General features: G+C 36.7%; 1 protein-coding gene and 1 pseudogene across 1 annotated transcript; both read left to right on the forward strand.

Moving 5' to 3' along the window:
- The first annotated feature begins 5,472 nt into the window (after positions 1-5,472).
- On the forward strand, positions 5,473-13,157 carry LOC121317453 (cytosolic 5'-nucleotidase 1A-like). The gene is made up of 6 exons (XM_041253407.1): positions 5,473-5,716; positions 5,861-6,028; positions 6,921-7,050; positions 8,828-8,950; positions 9,879-10,063; positions 11,635-13,157. Exons 1-6 carry the CDS (start codon positions 5,582-5,584, stop codon positions 11,995-11,997), a joined length of 1,104 nt encoding a protein of 367 aa, XP_041109341.1. The 5' UTR covers positions 5,473-5,581; the 3' UTR covers positions 11,998-13,157.
- Positions 13,158-13,222: 65 nt separating this feature from the next.
- On the forward strand, positions 13,223-19,281 carry LOC121317454 (annotated as a pseudogene).
- The last annotated feature ends 549 nt before the right edge of the window (positions 19,282-19,830 follow it).

The following is a 19,830-nucleotide window of genomic DNA, read 5'->3' on the forward strand; positions in this document are numbered from 1 at the left end:
TAAATTGTGAATTTCCATCCACATCTGTAATAGCTTATTGTTAGTCCTCATTATCAGTCTAACTTGTTCAGGTCAGCTAAACCAATTTTCAGGATTAGCTTTTTGGTAATTTTATTATACACCCAAACAAAACACATATACAAGTCCGTTAGTGCGTGATTTCGTGCTAGTGGTGCAAATACAGTTTTATTTGATGCTGACAGCTCCGGAACGTGTTAGTGGTCTAGTGACAACACGTAACAAATAAACAGAACAGAACAAAGACTCACGATTATCCAACAATAATACAGGTCCTTCCGGGTTACTTAATACCAACCAAAGCAAAGGAACAGATAACATTGCTTCTACCCCTATTTATACCATCACTCATGACCCTTTGGTAAACGACTGCAGCTGTTTTTTATAATCTGCAGCTGCCACATCAGTTGCGCTCCGGGTCAATGAGTTAGTGAACCGAAGCTCTGTCTCTTTTCTACATGATCGGCTTCCTTTTAACCATCAGAACGAAGTGTCAGGTCAAGTAGTCCAGAGTTTTTGGTCCCGTTACTTAGTGCCCTCACAAGTCGGGAGAGAGATTTACCACTAAGAATCATTGTCCTTCTGTCAAAGGGAGTCATTTAAATTGATTTTGTGTTCTTATTGTATTTGTTTTTAATTTGTTGTTGTTTATTTGACCTCTTAGTGTACTCCAGATGAAATTACCAATATTGGTTTAATGCTTTAAAACAATGAATACAGTTCACAGCCCACCAAATCAGGGAACATCAGTTTCAGGCAGAATCTTAAAAGCAACCAACAACTATATTTGAAAAACCTTAGATCAGAAAACTTCTGCTTCTGAATGAGTACATTTTAATGCAGTTTATAGCTCTAGCTTTACAGAAACTGCTTCGTACACCACTGGATCTATTTGGACATGGCAATGTGTCACTTCCTTAGGAAGGGAAATCAAAGTCATCAGATTTTCTAAAGTATACCACATTTTATCTTCAACAAATGGCCAAAGGAAACGGCTCCTGCCAACCCTGTGCACCACCTTAACCTCAACAGCTTCAGCCTCCACTCCTTCAATAACTCCCGGGTAAGGTTCCTTGTCATAGGAAACAATGCACCATCTTTCTGTGTCTTCTTCTGTGACACAAAACAACATAGCAGAAGTAAGAGGACGCACAGCATCATAAAGAGCCCTTGCATCAAGGATATTGAATCCTTTGGACACCAGGGAATCTGCTTTTCATGTGATTAAAGCATCAACACCACCTCCAGCACTATATCGTTTTTGAAAGAGTAAAGTGCAAAGAAGAAAGTTTTTTGTTTTGTTTTTTCCACAGTATTGCATTGTTGGTTCATCACTTGTAAAGTAGAGCTTAGAGATGTCTGGATAATTTTCCTGTAGAATTTAAGAACAAGTTCAAATTGTGCCCATTTGGCAGATGAAGCATGTCACAGATGTAGTACAGAAAGATAGAGCCCCAAGAGCAGTGTACAAAACCCCATCATACAATGTAGCTTGCTGATGTGAAGTGCCAAAGTGTGCTGGTTGCACTTTGGTAACATACTTGTACTGACAGTTCTCTGCATAATCAATGTGTAAAATGGCTTCATTAGACTGGAATGCAGCATGTACTGTAGTTTTCTCAGCTCTGAATACTGGTGCAAATGTCATGTGTGTGCATGTACATGTGCATGCATACTTTATCCTTAATTGCTGACTGAAAATCTTTTAAGTTGTTCTACTGTACCTTCTCGTCTTTCTTTTGCAGTCATACAGATGTTTTCTTTCAATCCATCTCTCTCTCACACTCTTCTCTCCACTGTACCCATTCATGCCATCATGTACATTTTTCCAAGTCATTGTAGTCAAATGACAGTGTTTTTTCACTGCAAGCACCACACTCTGGGTGCATGCAAACCTTGCTTTTAGTGTCACAACATATATCCTCCACTATCTTTACTAGATTATGTGTCCTTATTACTCCAAGTTGGTAAAGTATTTTCGTGGACCTTGCAAAGGCATGTTTCTCTGTTTTGTACAGTCGGGAAAATGCCCAGGTTAGAGTATGGCCCCAGAAGGGCCTCTTTCAGTAGAACAGGGAGTAAGAAAGTTTCACATGTGGCTGTTCCAATAGAAATTTAGAATGGAGGTTTTTAAGGGAATCTGTAAGGAAATGCTTTGTCTTTTTGCCTTCTGATAGTTTCCTTTCCAGCAGAAGCCCTCCTGTTGTCACTTCTTCCAAGGAACTCCTTTATCCACAATATCTACAGTGTATAATGTATAATTTGGTAAATTGAGATGGATTTCTTTTAAACACCAAACTTTTAGGTTGGTTTCTCATTTTCTGTAACACTTTTGTGAGATGCAAGTGGACTATTGTGTGTTTGAAATCTGTCTGTATTTTTTCAGAAACTTGGTGCTGGGAATCCTTCTGTACATATGTCTGTGGAAGGGGTGTAGGTAATTCACTGACCAGGAGACAGACAGGTGTACTTGGAAACACCACACAGATGCCCAGTTTTATTTTAGACCGGTTCTTTTATTTTTCTCCGGCAGAGGGCACTGTTGACCGTGGGCTGCCTATCAACGATGATAGACAGCACCACGGAAATACCACAGCTGGTACACAAACAGCAAATGCACTTGTAGGTGCTCAAAGAAATAATAATGAAAACAGAAGGAGAAAAGAACAAGGGAAAACAAAACAGTAACAAAACTACAAATAAAAGGTGCTGCACTCGGCAGCGTTATCCCGGTCGCCGCTACCCGCACGACCCGGATCACCGTCCTACTCTATCGGCTATCTAGCCTGCTCTTTCACAATACACCGGGGTCTGACCAAGGATTCTCCACTCTCTCTCTCTCTCTCTCTGTGAATCTTTATTTCTCTCCCGGCTGATTCCCGGTCCCGAATCAAAGCTTCCGCACTCTTAACGCGTCTAAGTGGGCAGACCTGAGGAAACAGCAGAGCGTTATTTTATAGGACCAACAATCACCCAAGACCCGCCTCTCAGCCATTCAGAGAGGGGGAAAGTCCACACACACCACTTTCCCACCTCCCCGTGTCACTGCCATGACTCACAGGCGGTTGTTGGGCGACTGCCGCCCTCTTCCTGCAGCCCGTGAACACGCCAGCAGAGTCAGTACAGATCTCTCCCTGTTACAATGTCTTTCTAATATTTTGCTTTGGTGTAGTTGTCCATCAGTTCACTTACTAATGTGTTATGGAACAATATATATATATATATATATATATATATATATATATATATATATTATATATATATATATATATATATATATATATATATGGTAGTGTGGTATCTTTCAGTTCTCTTGTTGTTTTAGGAGATACTTTGGAGATACTGCATTTTGCAGCTGCACTTTTAATCTCTACAATAGTTTTGTGTACCTGTCTGCCTTCTTTTTATTAATCTCAGGGGTCGCGACCCAGTATAAATCTCCACATTTTTGTAAAATGACTTTATACTTACTTCAAAGTACATCTTGTAGTACAAAGTACAACAACATGTTTTAGTAAATTCTAAACTCCAATAAGGAGGAAGAGGAAGAACACAAAGGTAAAAGGCATATTAAGTGGGGAGGTGAAGGGAGGCTTAGTTCAGTTCTGAGTGACTGTTTTGTAAGCACTGTGAATGCTTATTCACCACTGCTACACCCTGTTAAAAAATTGACTTTCCTGCATTTTTTTTAACGCAAGACTGTGAACGTGAGAGCATATGTGTTAATTTGTTTGAAATACTCACCCAGAGGACTGCTGAGACACAGACATCAACTAATCCTCATCAGATTTAATTTGTCGTGGCAAGCAAGAGTTTCTAACCCTGATTAGGATATGCACTGCCTGGCCACTTTATTGGGTGCATTTCTACCCTATTGGATTTGATGTGGTTGAAGCATTTATTGCCCATTTTACCTCACATAACCCCCTTACTAACTAAATATTGTTAAATAGAGCAAAACATTTGTATTATATATGAATTAATATTAATAGCCAAATATTTCAATCACAAGGCCTTCTTACAAGGGAATATGTACCTTGAATTAAAATAAATTTTCTAGGAATGCACATGCACTGGATTTAAAGGACATTGAATGCCCCACCCTAATCATTCTGCATTCCAAGAAAATACTTTTTTGAAACACTGATGAATGCATTTACATTTAACAATAATTTAGTATAAAGCATGCCTAAAACGTGTCATTACCATAACAGTTCTGTCATTACTGAAACAAAACAGGTTGTTACGGTAATGACTATTACAGTAATCACAATTTCAAGCATTTTCATGAATTTATAAAAATCTGAGGCCTACACATTCTGATCTTGCCTAACTTTGAACATATAAATCATGAACTAATTTGTTTTGTAAAACATTTAAGCATATCATAATAGCATGTACAGTAATGACCCTTAATAAACCTAATCGACCTCTTTTTCAGACACCTGAAGTGATTTTTTAAAAGAAATGTTTGAAACTGATCTACTCACCCTGTAGCCATGTTGGAAATGATGCAATCTCTTTTCATGATCAATGGTACAATGACATTAACACAATCCTGGCAGCATTGACACATAGACAGATAGACCTGATCAGCCTCTGGCTAAACTGCTATGAGATTTTCTGCCACTCTTCCTGTGCAGCTGGAAGAAGGTTGACTGGCTGTGGCTGTTTCCTGTGGATGGCACTGTCGATTTGGTCTCACAAATGTTCTATTGGACTCAGGTCAAGAGAAAGAGCTGGCCTCTGCAAGACCTCGACATTGTTTTCTTGAAGTCGTGCAACTGTTCTTGCGTTAATTAAAACTGTGTCTTTTCGAATGGCTATTAATACAGATTCTTAATCAGCTCATATTGGCAATTTGAGTTTTTATGAAATCACATCACTTGAGCACAGTAGTTTGTTATCGCAAGGAACAATACTACTCAAACAATCAACAAACCTATCTGCTCACTATTTAAAATGTAAATAACATTATGTATGTAACCAATGAGCTATTGATGTAAAAGTTAGGCTGTTGCGTTTTCATTGTGCATCATATATATATATATATATATATATATATATATATATATATATATATATATATATATATATATATATATATATATACACACACACACACACACACACACACACACACACACACACACCAGTATTGAACGAAAGGATTCCTACACTTATTATTATTATTATTATTATTATTATTATTATTATTATTATTATTATTATTATTATGCTACCTTTACAAACAATTTTATAGAGGTGTACTTAAGGTTACACTTCAGTGTAAAATAATTAATCTGTAGATGCATTTTTTCAGGCGTCCGTGAAAAATAAACTTTGTCTCAGATCTATGCAAGATTTGCAAGAATCTTCGTGGCTGAACACAGCTTCTTGCTTTGACCTGCCCACCTTGAGCAGCCGGCATTGTGGATGATAAAGGAACGCCTTTCTCAGGAATGTACATTAGCATTTCCGCAATTTTCATAACTAGTTTGGCGTCATCTTGCTATACAGTTAACGTCTATAATATTTTTTAAGCATTGATCAGTACTCAATAATGGCCGAAGTTAAAGCAGCGAAGGTCAATAAAAAGGATGACGTTGTGAGTAACACAAATCAGAAAGAAGACCACGACTGGACTGCCGCTAAGGCTTTCTATGAAAACCTAGGGTCTAAAAAGAGACCCAGACCTGTAAGTTTAAACAACATTACGTTATTATTTATAGCGCATATTTTTTGGTTTGTTTGCTTTAATTCAAAACGGTGACTTTTTCTTTTAGGAAAGTATACAGTATCGTATCACTTTGTTTTGTTCCAATTACCCCCACTAATACAGCCCAAACCTCAAAATGCTGTTACGATCGCTGTATCTTCACGGACACTGTTCAACATGGTCAAAGAAAGACAATTCTACGAAGACAAAGGTTTGGAAAAATACGTGGCGTACCAACTGGAACACGAAAATGAGCCCCTGATGCCAGGAGCAGCGTTTCCGTTTGTAAAGGTAGGTTGGTGCAGCCAGGACTACGATAGTATGTGCTTCCTATACTTCATTGATATCTTATATAGCATCCCGTTTTGTTGTACTTGTTGTATTATCTTTCACATCTGTCTAAATGCGCAAGCAGACGCTGGCATATTTGTAACTTTTATTAAGCTGCAAATGTCCAACGTCAGCAGGTGAATAGAATAGATAGGCCTCGATTTTTACAGATCTTAGTTCAGCACTTTCTTTTATTAAAATTAGGCTTAGTTCTTTAAAAATTGGTTTAATGTAAACCATGAATGCATTCCCAAATTCTCTCCAGTTCACGCCCATATGTGGTTGTCAAGACCCGTCAGAAGTAGACCTAGTATGGCATTTTTGTTGTTTTTGGAACGAAGGAAAAACACAATGTCCTATTATACAGCTTCTACAGTGATTCCCAAACATGTCAGTAGGGCACTGTATTGAATGCATAACAACTTACATGTTTCATGTAAAATTATATCTAGGACCGTACAAGTCTATTTTTGTACTGCAAAAAATATGTAATCTGAATACTGTGATTGATCAGTAGAAACTGAAAGTCCACCTAAACTAACTGTACAGTCATATCAAAAGCATTGGCAAGTAACCTTTCCTTTATTTATCTCCATAAAAATTAAACACTGCTAGCATGAAAAAATAGCACTAAAGCTAGTGGGAGGTATAAATGAACCATTAATATGAACAGTACTGTACTGCACTTTACATCTTAATGAGGAATCTAAATTGATGATATAAATTGGCCATATTTATTACATTTTGGAAGGAAAACAGCAAACAGCATAATTGCATTATTTTTTTTTAACAGTAATGGGCAGGTTTAGCAGTAGTAACTCCTTTACATGGTATGCATTTGTCTTTTTTACAGGCAGTAATGACAGTTAATGCCCGCTTACGGGAACTCTATCCTGATAGCGAAGAATTGTTTGATGTTGTTCTGATGACTAACAACCACGCCCAGGTTGGAGTGCGGCTCATTAACAGCATCAACCATTATAGTACGTATATAAATCAAAGGTTAAATCCCTTGGGTGGGTCTATTCAGTTAATATAAACAGTAGCTTTTTGTGTTACAACATACACCTGATTCATTCTTCAGACTGAATATTTTCCTTCCTTAGTAAAAGACTAAGGCCTTTACACACCAAACGTGATGCGACAAGTGAATGTGTCGTACAAAAAAAAGGAAAACGTGCATTTTTTATACAAGCCGTTTACACTGCCTGCAATGTGACAGGCAACACTGAAGCGATGTGGAAAAAATAGGATTGGTGGCTATTTTTGCAATTTTGACATGCAGCAGCTAGGAAACTGACAAATGAGGAACAGCTTCCCATGCATGCCTTCAGTAACCAATGGTGGAAGAAAAATGATTATTGCAGTATCAAAATATGCGGAGCTGTACAATAAAGGACACAGAAATTATAAAGATACAGCAATAAGGGAGAACATCTGGCAGTCCATTTCCAGGGAACTGGATATAGCTGGTGTGTATGATTCGTTTGCCGGAAATAAGTGTTCTGAAAAGCTATTATGTATTCTACATTTGTATTAGCTGTATAACAGGACTATCATATGTGCAATTTTTTTACAGCTGACAATACAATCAGAGGAGAGTCACGTTTCACATTGCGTGCGGGTCTGTCACCACTGGTGTGAAAGGTAGTGTCACAGCAAAAGTAGCATTTTATCACAGGACAGATCTTATTACGTCCGGTGTGTCGAGACCTTAAGTCTTAGAGCCAGCTCCTTATTTAGGTGTGTAGCAAGGTCCGTATAACCAGATGCAGTAACCTAAAATATTATATTTTCATACTAGTTAACCCTTTGACTAATTGTGTAGCTCCTAGGAGGGAGCCTGTATGGCAGCAATGTCAGCACTTATTTAACAAGTGTCATAAATCAGATGAGTCTGGACCACACCTTTTTCACAAAATATGTCACAGGTAACACACAAGGTGAAGGTGCACAAGCAACTAACTATTTGTAAAGATGATAAGATGCTTGCATGGGAACAAACACAATCTGTAGCAGCTGATTACTTTGGCTGAGATGTGACTGATATATTTGCTCACAAGCTATTGGCAAGAGATTTTCCTTATGTGTAATCAAAACAGATTTGCTTCTGTTTTGGTCCTTAAACTTAATACTCACCATTAGAAGTAATGTCAGTCTAGATAGATCATGATAAACATGAGAGTTTATTTTATATCCTTTTTCCAGGAAGTGGCCAACACATACAGTATTGACAGATGCTATGAATTTCAACCTGTCTAACTGATCCATAACTATGGAGCATTCTTCTTCTTCTTCTTCTTCTTCTTCTTCTTCTTCTTCTTCTTCTTCTTCTTCTTCTTCTTCTTCTTCTTCTTCTCAAGTAATGTAATAAATAAAATCAAATATATTGACATCAAACATAACTAGTAAGAATTTGTTAATGGAAAAATAATGTGGTTCTTCTTTATTTATTTATTTATTGGTCCAACTTGAGAGAGGCCTTATGAGTCATGCCCAGCCCCCCACCTTCTAAAATGACCTTTTATTAACAGAGGAGGGGGTTAATATATGGTCTTAGAAGACAGAAGGACATGCTGAAGTGTTTTCCACGTGAATATGGCGAGGAATAAATAAATATTTTATTAGTCATCAGTATTTAGTACAGTTAAACAATCAGCCATCCTCTTTTGTTTCTCATATAAACCACGTCAACAGAATATAGTCATTTTAGTTTCTGTTGTTGCACACACTAATTTGTCTTTGTTTTGTCTGTTATAGATTTAACAATTGAGAGATTCTGTATGACTGGTGGAAAAAGTCCCATTGGTTACCTAAAGGCTTACCTGACCAACCTCTACCTCTCAAATGATTCTGAAAAAGTAAAGGAGGCGATAGAAGAAGGTATGCAAAAGTTTCAGTTTGAAGTATCCTTTTGCAGTATTCCCCAGGAAAGATCTGTTAAAATGTATAATTTACAGGGACTATAATCTTGCTGAAACCAAAACAATGGTGGTGGTGATGTTGTTGTTAATGTTATTCATCATCATCATTAAAAGCCATCTATTATTGAAATACACCTAAAAGTATATTGCTTACAGTGTAAACTGGAAATAGTCTGACAGACCTTTACACAGCTAAACCACAAAAGACTTCTTGTAATGCTCAAGCAGCAAATATTGACCCATGTAATTGAGCAGAAATGGTACATAACCTCGCTTTAGCCACTTCACCTCCACTAAATGTACCACCTAGCTGTACTTCCTCATCAGTTAAAGTAAAACAATTTAAATTTAATTTATTAATTAACACTTTACAAGACTACTAGTTGTACGACTGCACCCAGCTAAATCCCTGCTTAAATGTTACCATTGTTATTCGCATCTCCTGTCAGAAGCATCTGAATGTGAAAACAGCAAAAGCAAAAAGTGATTGGTTCATCAAGAGGGATCTGAATAATTTATAGACTGCCCTCAAATATTGGTCTTTCTGTGTTTTACATTGGCAACCCACACCCATCTATGAAGCAAAGGAAGAAAATTCCTCAGGAGAGGGGGCTGTGTGATTACACCCACAGTATGTAGTAACACAGCTCAAAACTGTTTCACAATTAACAGTCCCTTTACAGTCACCATTGAAGTAATTAGTTAAATTTTATAATTTGCAGTAATAATTTGCAGTAACCCAACAATTGTAGCAACAACCTCCCAAGTATGGAGACTGTGGCAGTTGCCAGTCTGCTTAGCTTCTGAGATAGACCAGGCCAGAATCCATGGCAGAATGGCTGGCAAATGGCCTCATGAAGAGTAACAGTGTATCTCCTTTTCTGCAGGTTTTGCAGCTGCCACCATGTTCAATGTTGAAAAAGAAGTCCAACTGCATAATAATCAGCTGAGGATTGCTTTTGATGGGGATGCTGTTCTCTTCTCTGATGAATCAGAACAAATTGTGAAGGAACATGGATTAGACAAATTTTTTGAACACGAGAAAGATTTTGAGAACAAACCTCTAGCACAGGTAAAGTACATTTATTTTAATTCAACAACAGTAAACACATTGCGTCAGTTGTAACATAAACTGGTTTGTATATCAACATAGACTGGTTTCATAGTTTATCAACTGGTTTCAAATGGATCTAAAATAAACCAGTAAGTGGGTCTTGTTAAAGCACTTAATTGGCTTATGTGTTTAGACCTGTATAATGGTCTAACGGGTTGAACCAGACCAAGTTTGGTTTGCTTGCTAAACGTCTTGAACAGCTGCTGGACTCCGTCCTTTTGCACATAGGAAACAAACTATACAAGGTAAGCTGACTAGGAAGTAAACAATTTGTATGTAGTTTAGTTCATTTTCTGAGGAAACAAGTAGAGCAAAAAACTAAAAAATGTCTTTGGAAACTATATTAGGGTTACCAGACGTCCTGGGAAAGCTGCGATTGTCACAGTTTTCAGCCTTAATTTTTTGTCCCATTCAGAAACAGTAAAATTGTTAATTTTGCATCCAAGCAAACTCGTCTCTTTGCTTGTAGATAAGTGTGAACAGCAAGCACGGGTGCGTTTACACAAGTGTCCCGTAATCTTTCCGATAAGATTCTGGGACAATCTGTACCGGAACGGTGTGTTTACACTCGCTTGAAACAGCGGGGGGCACTTCTCGCAGGAGCAGACTCTGAGCGTGAGTACTTTGAGGGGAAAAGAAAAAAAAAAAAGAAGCTGACGCCCTGCTGTAGTGACAACTGTAGTGACAGATTTTTCTGCTGCCCATTTAGTGCTCGATGGATCCTGTCATCGCTCCAGATAAATATTAAAACCTGCTTTCTCATCAGTGAAGTTGCACAAGCGTCCTTAAGACATTATTTCCAAAATCTGCAATACAAAACAATTAGGTTTAGCCAGTAATCGCTACACATCGAAAAATGTAAACTACACAACAAAAACACATGCAGCCACCACTGTTAATTGCTATATCAAACATTTTATCAATACTTAATATAAAAAAAAATATAGAAATGCATTTCACTTACTTTTTTAGACGCTACAAGTTGGAGTTCGAGTTCCACAATCTTTCCAGAAATCATTCTCAGCCCATTTACACTGAAAAAAAAGCACCAGAATCCATCCTCTTTCCTCTTAGTCTAGAATATGAACTGAACATCTGAGGACAGATTCTGGAACATGCTCAGTAGTGTCTACACTGGCACTTATCCTCTCGATCCGGAATATTTGTGCCAGCCTAAACTAACCTATTGATACATTGTTTCGAATTAATCGAACCAGACAGAGTCTGTTTGAAACTGACCCTAGCGTGAATGCAGTCTTATTCAGTTGAGCATTAAAATTGACCAGTTGGGTTCAATTCCATAAGTAAGGTATCTGGCATAAAAAGCGTGTCGTCCTGGGTAAGGGCATGTGCTAAGAAATAAATAATAATATTGTCTCACTGTTATTTTTTTTCTACTGAAGACTTAGCAGGGTTTAGAATACAATTAAAGCATCATTTAAAACCTCAGACTGTAATTTGAGAAAAAAAAAAAATAAACATGTATATGCAGTTCTATGTTTAACTAAAGAACTTTTCATTTTTTTTAGGGTCCCCTGAAATGCTTTCTGGAGGCTCTGGGAAAACTCCAGCGAAAATTCTACGCAAAAAATGAGCGTATGGACTGCCCAATCAGGACCTACCTGGTGACTGCAAGGAGTGCTGCAAGTTCAGGGGCCAGAGCCCTCAAGACCCTGAGGAGCTGGGGCTTGGAGATTGATGAGGCACTTTTCCTGGCTGGGGCCCCCAAGGGGCCGCTTCTGGAAAAGATCCGCCCTCATATCTTCTTTGATGATCAAATGTTCCACATTGAAGGTGCTCAACAGCTGGGTACCATTGCTGCACATGTGCCTTATGGAATTGGTCAGAAGTACAACAAGGGCAAGCTTAAAGAGGAGAGTCCTAAGAAGTGACAGACCAAGGGTGTAGGTTAATGATTCGGAGATTGGTAGAAGCAACAATTATATTCTCTACTGGTGTTAAGTGGGAAAACAGCTTTTAAACTTAATTTTATCCTCCTGACATTTCGGTTAACGTAGTTACTTTGGATTTAAAAACACAACCTTGACAAGGTGATGTAAATGATTTAGCTGCCTTATCAATCTGCATTATAAAGCAAAAATATCCATTGGGAAGCCCATGACAATATAAGTTGTAGAAGTGTTCCAAACCACAATGCAAGCAACAGTTACAAAAGTCCCTCTGTGCATATTACATTTGCAGATCCTCTGTCCATGATGTCTAGCATACTAGGGGTATGCTGCTTCTCTATTTAGAGGCATAAATATTGGACAAAAGAACTTGTGCATAACATACACAAAAGGATGTGTTTATTCTAAAGCCCTAAAAATATCATATATTAAAACAGTATACACACAGTATATCATGCTGTCTGTTTGTGCTTTAGTGCAGGTTGCACAGTACAATGCTGCAACACCATGCATTTTAACATAGTGAGCCATCTGTTTGTGTTAATAGCCAAAGATACATCAGGAATAGTTCAGGTCGGTTGAATAGATTCCATGAAGTCTATACTCGGATAGCTTTCTCCCACTGTCTATTTGTTACCTTTTTGACACATATATGTGGGTGACAGTCATATCACTAAGAAAAATACACTTAGTAACAGGTTTACATTGACTCTGTTCCTTAGAACATATTTTTATAGAGATACACAAAATACTAATATATAGATATATAAAAATACACACAAAAACAGAAAGGCAAGTTTGTTCACTTGGTTTACAGAAATATTATACCTCATACAAAGTGTTTCTTTGCTGAAATACTAAATGGGGGAATAATTTGTGCTGATAATGAGACCACCCAACCACGGTAAATTCTTCCTGGTGTGTGTCCCTACATTATTTTTATTTTTTTTTACAGTTTGTCTACAGTCGTTCAGTAGTTCAGCTAGTCTGCTATACATGGAGTTTTTTTAGAGTTTTTTTTATTTATTTTTTTATTGTCTAGAATACATCACAATGTGGTAATTTCTTACTGCACTACTTAGGTTTTTTTTCGACCTGAAAAAAGAAACAAGGACCAGGGGTCAGAAATGGAGATTAGACAAAGGGGCATTGAGAACAGAAAAGGCACTTTTTTACACAGAGAATCGTGAGGGTCTGGAATCAACTCCTCAGTAATGTTGTTGAAGCTGACACCCTGGGATCCATCAAGAAGCTGCTTGATGAGATTCTGGGATCAATAAGCTACTAACAACCAAACGAGCAATATGGGCCGAATGGCCTCCTCTTGTTTGTAAACTTTCTTATGTTCTTCTTATGTCCTTAACTGTTCTTTGTGCCCCAATTTAGTAAACTGAGTGAATCTTGCCTCATAATGCTGAAACAGGTTTTTAGTTGGAAGTTTGTGAATTGTCAGCAGGGTGATACAGATTTCAGTGCATGATGGTATGTTGTACTGTCTGCCTTTTTATACCATGAAAAGAAATGACTTCTGTTGGTGAAGAAACAAAACGTTTGTCTGCAGTTTCTTGTTAGCAAATGCAAATTGTACATTTTAAGGATGTATGTATGCATCATGTGTTAATGTGCAGTTCACTTGCCCCTTTTAATTATTTTTTTTTGAATGTGAAAGAAATAATAATAATAATAATAATAATTAGCATTTAAACAAAATTAGGATATGTTAAAAGTTGTAAAAATGTTCCATAGTTTGTTTAATTATGTTTTAACATACTGGGAATAAATACTTTAAAATTGAAAACTGTGGGGGGGGGGGGGGGGGGGGGGGGGGGGGGTTATTGTCATACATCAAAGAATTGGGATGTTAGTTCTTAACCCAGAAAATACAGGTGTACGACAGTAAAAGCTGGAAATTACTTAACACAGGTGTTACAATAAATTTAAGTTTGTAACACACTTACGTTTCTTATAATTTTTTGTTAAACAGTTTCTCATCAGCTGAACCACATCTAAAAATCTATGTTGTATTCAACACTTTATTTTTCTAAGTTTTGTATTGTGGTTGCTTGGTGGAGAATGTAGCTCATGTTTATGTGCAGTACTATATTCTGAATGATAGATAGTATGTGTGCTGGATAAATATTGCTGTCAGTTTGATTTTTTCCTTATATCTTTTTACTGCAATAAAGCTGGTTTGAAGTACAATCTGTGTGGTAAATATAATTTTACTGTTTTCACTTTTATCCCCATATGGATGCTGAATATCCATGATGCAAATATAAAGAGATAGTACCGTTCCTACCGGCTATTTGAGAACCAATCAGCCATTAGTGATTAAATATGTCTACAACCAATACCCCACCAGGATAAACCAGGGTTAGATTTTTAAAAAATTTTAGAACACCGAATCCAGGAGGCTTGAAAGCATCCCCTGGATTATAGGAGACAAGTGTTGGAGCAATGCAAAACTGAACAGTACAGTACCTTGTTCAAAAACCAACGTTTATCACCTCATATGACATGCATCATTATAACTGTAAATGGCTTATAGTTTCTTTTTATAATGTGTTTCACATTTTAATTATCTGTTTTTGTTTTGTTTTTTTTTTGTTGTTTTTTAAAGGCAAGTCAAAGTTGCACTAAAAAATATCCTACTCAATGTTACTTCTAGAAAACTGTTACATTTTTGGAATAATGCCAGTGCAAAACCGATTTCACACTAAACTAATTAGCATGCATAGCATTCGAAATGGGCACTTCAGTGGAGGCAACGAAATGATATGTGTACTACATCTACTTAGAAGAGTATGGCCGTTTTCAAGGACACTAGCTCCAGATTACTTCTTCCCCTGCTCTGGGCCAGCCTCTTTTCCGCGGCAACATTTTGTAACTCCTCGCAAAGGCTTTTGGGACTTGTAGTTTTTCTGAGTATCTATTTATTTATTTAATCAAACAAATAAATGTCGAAAAACAGTAATATACCGCATATACGTACACAGCCTACCTGACACGCGTAAAGGGCCTTTATCTCCTCAACCACAACAGCTACAGTGTTCAAACCAACTTTAATTAAAGGAGGCCAAATGGAAATTGTTTCAGTCTAATTTGTGAAATACAGTAACATATCGCATATACACACCACCGTCCCAGCGTCAATTGAAAGTGCTTGATATCCCCAAACATAGCAGCTACCATTTTCAAAACAACTTTAAATTTAAAGAATACCAGTTGTGAATTGTTTCACAGCTTCTGTTTTACATTTTAATCATAATAATAATTTGTGAAAAACAATAACATATCGCTTATATGCACCATAGATTTATCTCCCTAACCACAGTAGCTAGAGCGCTGAAATCAACTTTAAAGAAGACCAATTGTAAATTATTTCACATCCTCTCTTTTACGCGTGAATACGAAGAAGAATTTATGAAAAACAATAACATACCGCGTATATGCACACTTAGCCTACCTATCTCGTGCTGCCAACTGGTCTAATTTAAACTTTAAATTAAAGTTCTCTTGAAAATGGTAGCTACTTGGTTGGGGATATCAATCACTTTTAATTGATGATGGGACGGTGGTGTGTATATGCGATGTGTTATTGTATTTCACAAATTATTCTTAGGCTTCACAGGTAAAACAGAGATTGTGAAACAATTCACATGTGGTCTCCTTTAAATGAAAGTTGGTTTGGATGCGCTAGCTACTGTGGTTGGTGAGGTAAAGCCATTTTATGCGTGGCTGGCAGGCTGTGTATGTATGTGCATTTGTTACTGTTTTTCACAACGTATTTGTTTGATTCACATGTAAAAGAGAGCTTGTGAAACAATTTACAACTGCTCTGCTTCGCATTAAAGTTGGTTTGAAAAGGCTAGCTGCTGTGGTTGAGGAGATAAAACCATTTGCATTCATGTCCGGTTAGCGGGAGTCGAATATCAAACGAATATCGAACGTCACGCTAACTTTACCGCTGTTGAAAAATAGTGTACTAGCAGTAGACTACAACGTAGTCTGATTAAATTAGATACAGGACCATAACTGTAAAAATATGTGTATACAACTTTATTTTGTAAGACACTGAGGTAAACACGCCCTAAAAGTGTTTATTTTGGTAAATTAGAGAACGTGCATTTTCCCATTCTTGTGCCCAGAGATTGTTCTGGGAAATGAATAGATTTCCTTTCACTCTTTTGATACTCAAACTAAAGTCCACCTCGCCCAGTGCTTATGAAAGGGCTTAACCTCATATGTCATATTAACAACAGAAAACAATATTGTTATGATACCAACATAATCAAATGAAGGCAGTGGCACTGGAACAATTGTTAAAGTGGGGGTGCTGAAAGCCATTGAACAAATCTGACCCGTGTATATGATGGAAGCCATGCAAAGCCAAGGGGTGGTGCCGCACCCCCAGCACCCCTAGTTGACAATAATAGACAATAAAATATACTACTTTTGAAATGTAGTATCCAATCAAACCGAAACAAAAAAATAGCAAACAAAAAAAGTAATTATAACTATGATATAAAGAAAAAAATGAGTACAACAATATAGAGTACTTGCAGTCACAGAGAAAAGTGTTGGCACATTACACAATATCATTAAAAAAAAAAAAAAACCTGTTCAATACAAGCATTTAGTGAACATTGGTCAGTAATTAATACGACAGAGGCCAAAATACATACTTTCTGGTAGTTTAATAAACCATCTTTATAAAACAACAAAAGCACTTAAGCAGTTTCAAATAGATATTTGTTCATGGCAAAAGTATTGGTAGCTTAATATTAAAAGTCTGTAAAAATGTAATGGAACTAATCAAAACATATATTCATTGGTTGAAAACTATTACACTGTAAGTAAGCTGAATTACAAAGTCAGTTGCCAGAAAAATAGATTATGTCCAACATATGTTGAGGAGAAACATTTTGGCAACACAGTAGTTGATGATCAAGACAAAGGAGTTGGATTCACGTTTGAAAGAAGTGGACGTTCAAAGAAAATTACAGGAAAAGTAGGTAGAAGAATCGTCCGAGCAGCTAAATAAATCCATGATTAACAGCCAAGGACTTAAAGTAAGATTTAGAAGCATCAGGCATAATAGTGCATGAAAGAACTGTACAAAGGCACCTGAACACATAAGACATGTATAATGTAGGCCTCACTGCAAACCACTTTTAAATTAAAGTGATAAAACAAACCATATAAAATTTGAACAGGAACCTGAAGCATTCTTCAACATAATTCTCTGGCCCAATGAGACTAAAAAATAACTTTTACCCCAAAACAGACCAAAGTATGTTTGGAGTAAAAAAAGGGAAAGTCTGCAATGAGAAAACCCTGTATTCACAGTTAAACATGGTGGTGGTTTGATCATGTTGTGGTGTGGGAACAGTTTAGCAGTTCAGGGACTGGAGATTTATGTGATTGAAGATCGAATGAATGTAGCCATGTATTAAAACATTCAACAAAGTACAATGATACTATCTGTTCATCGGCTATTGGCAGACGGTTAAGTCAAAGCATACGGCCAAGTCAACTCTTGAATTCTTGAAGAAAACGAAGATGAATGCTCTGCAGTTGCCTTCACAATCGGCAAATCTCCATCCAACAGAAATGCTTTCGACTGAACTGAAAAAAGCTGTAGCCAATCATTGTGTATCCAATATGTCTGAGCTGAAGGAAATATGCAAGACAGAATGGTCCCCAATTTTATCGAGATGTATGTGTATACTGAATAAAAATTATCATAATTATCTGAAATCCTTAATAAAAACATGTGAAATACTAAGGCAGGAGTGTAGATACTTTTGTCATAAGCTAATACTTTGTTACATTTTTTATATAAAGGTTGTTTATGAAATTACAAAAAAAATGTGTCTTTTGTTTTTTATTTGACTAAAAGGTGGTTAAAGTTTACTAAATACTTGTCCTTAATCTGTTACCTTGAATTATTGTATAATAAGCATAGGGCACCAATACTGAACTTTTTTCTATAACCATATGCTTTCAGTTTTGGTCTGCAGGTTTAAGATCTTTCAATGCTGGAGTCAATCTGTTCTGCAGTTTAAGTGGGAGTCCTTACTGGCATATTGGTATCTTCTAAATTAAACACACTGGAATTAAAATGTTCGAAATGAATGATACATTTTTAAAAACGTTTTGTTATTACGGGCCCAACATTGTTTTTTGCTGTGGTGAGTCTTAAGCATAAATAACATGGTATGGTTTTTTGCTGTGGTGAGTCATAAGCATAAATAACATGGTGTGTGTATATATATATATATATATATATATATATATATATATATATATATATATATATATATATATATATATATATATATTAGCCAAAGACCAGCATTAGAAGCCACAGTGACAGTTACATTACAATAGAAAGAGTAAAGCTGCTAAACCTTCAGTGTCTTGTTTCCAGAATTCACACTAATGTCACAGACTACCTAATGTTATCTTAAGTAAGGTAGTCCATGACTAGTGCTAATCAGGGTCTGTGAAACCAGTGGTAAAATAAACTAAACAAAGTACACAACCAGTTCATCCACTTACATTACCATCTGTATTAAACACTTGGATATGTACAAGTTTAGATGTCATACATAAATAATGTTTCATTTGATTTTGATTTTGCAGAAAGAATCAAGATTATATGTTCTTATAAATAATGCTGGAATCTACCAGTGCCCACATACAAAAACAGAAGATGGGTTTAAGATGCAGTTAGGCGTTAATCATTAGGGACATTTCCTTCTGACCCACCTTCTCCTTGATCTCCTAAAGAAGTCTGCCCCCAGCAGGATCGTGGTGGTGTCTTCCACTCTTTACAAATATGGGGAGATCAACTTTGATGACCTAAACAATGAGCAGAATTATAGCAAAAGCTTTGCCTACAGCAGGAGTAAGCTTGCCAATTTGTTATTCAGTTATGAACTGGCGAAACGCTTGGAAGAAACCGGAGGAACTGTAAATGGTCTGACTCCGGGAATAGTTAGAACAAACCTGGGTAGGCATATTAATATTTCTTTGCTTGCCAAGCCTCTATTCAATTTAGCATCTTGGGCATTCTTTAAAACCCCACTAGAAGGTGCCCAGTCCTCGATTTATTTAGCCTGTTCTCCAGATGCAGAGGGGGTCTCTGGAAAGTGTTTTGCAAACTGCAAAGAGGAGGAGTTATTGCCAAAAGCAGTAGATGATTCAGTTGCAAGGAACCTGTGGGATTTAAGTGAAGTGATGGTGGGACTCACAAAATAAGAATTATGGAGTTCCATAATTGTGCATTGCTGGCAAAAAATAATACAAATCCATCCAAGTGTTGTTATATTTCAGTGAATTGGATAAGTAATAATTGCTCTGTGCATTATGTCATGTATTTAGGATTTTCTGAGGTGTAAAAAATAATACTGTGCTGAATTTGAGATAAACATAATGAAACATTTTTTTAAGGGATTTTAATTATTCTAATGCCTTAAATTGAGAGCTAACCATTAAGCGTGGTGGAAAAAATTGCCTTTTAATTTATGTGTGCAATGAACAATTTCGCTAGATAGTCTAGTATTCCGACTTCTGCAGTGATGTATAGTATTTGCCTTACACAGTGTATGTTCGGTGTAAAAACAAGATTAGAGTTAATGGATTAAATGTGGGAATGAATACCATATATTGATTACTTAATACCAATTACAGCATTGATTAAACAAGGGAAAAGCTGAACTATTGTTGGTGTAATTGCCCTGTTTTCCAAGAAGGATTAAATACAGCAAGCAAATCTTGCAGTAAAGATTTTTTGCCCATTTCTTTTAT

The sequence above is a fragment of the Polyodon spathula genome, chromosome 6 (assembly GCF_017654505.1).
Source record: "Polyodon spathula isolate WHYD16114869_AA chromosome 6, ASM1765450v1, whole genome shotgun sequence".
In the NCBI taxonomy this organism is placed as follows: Eukaryota; Metazoa; Chordata; class Actinopteri; order Acipenseriformes; family Polyodontidae; genus Polyodon; species Polyodon spathula.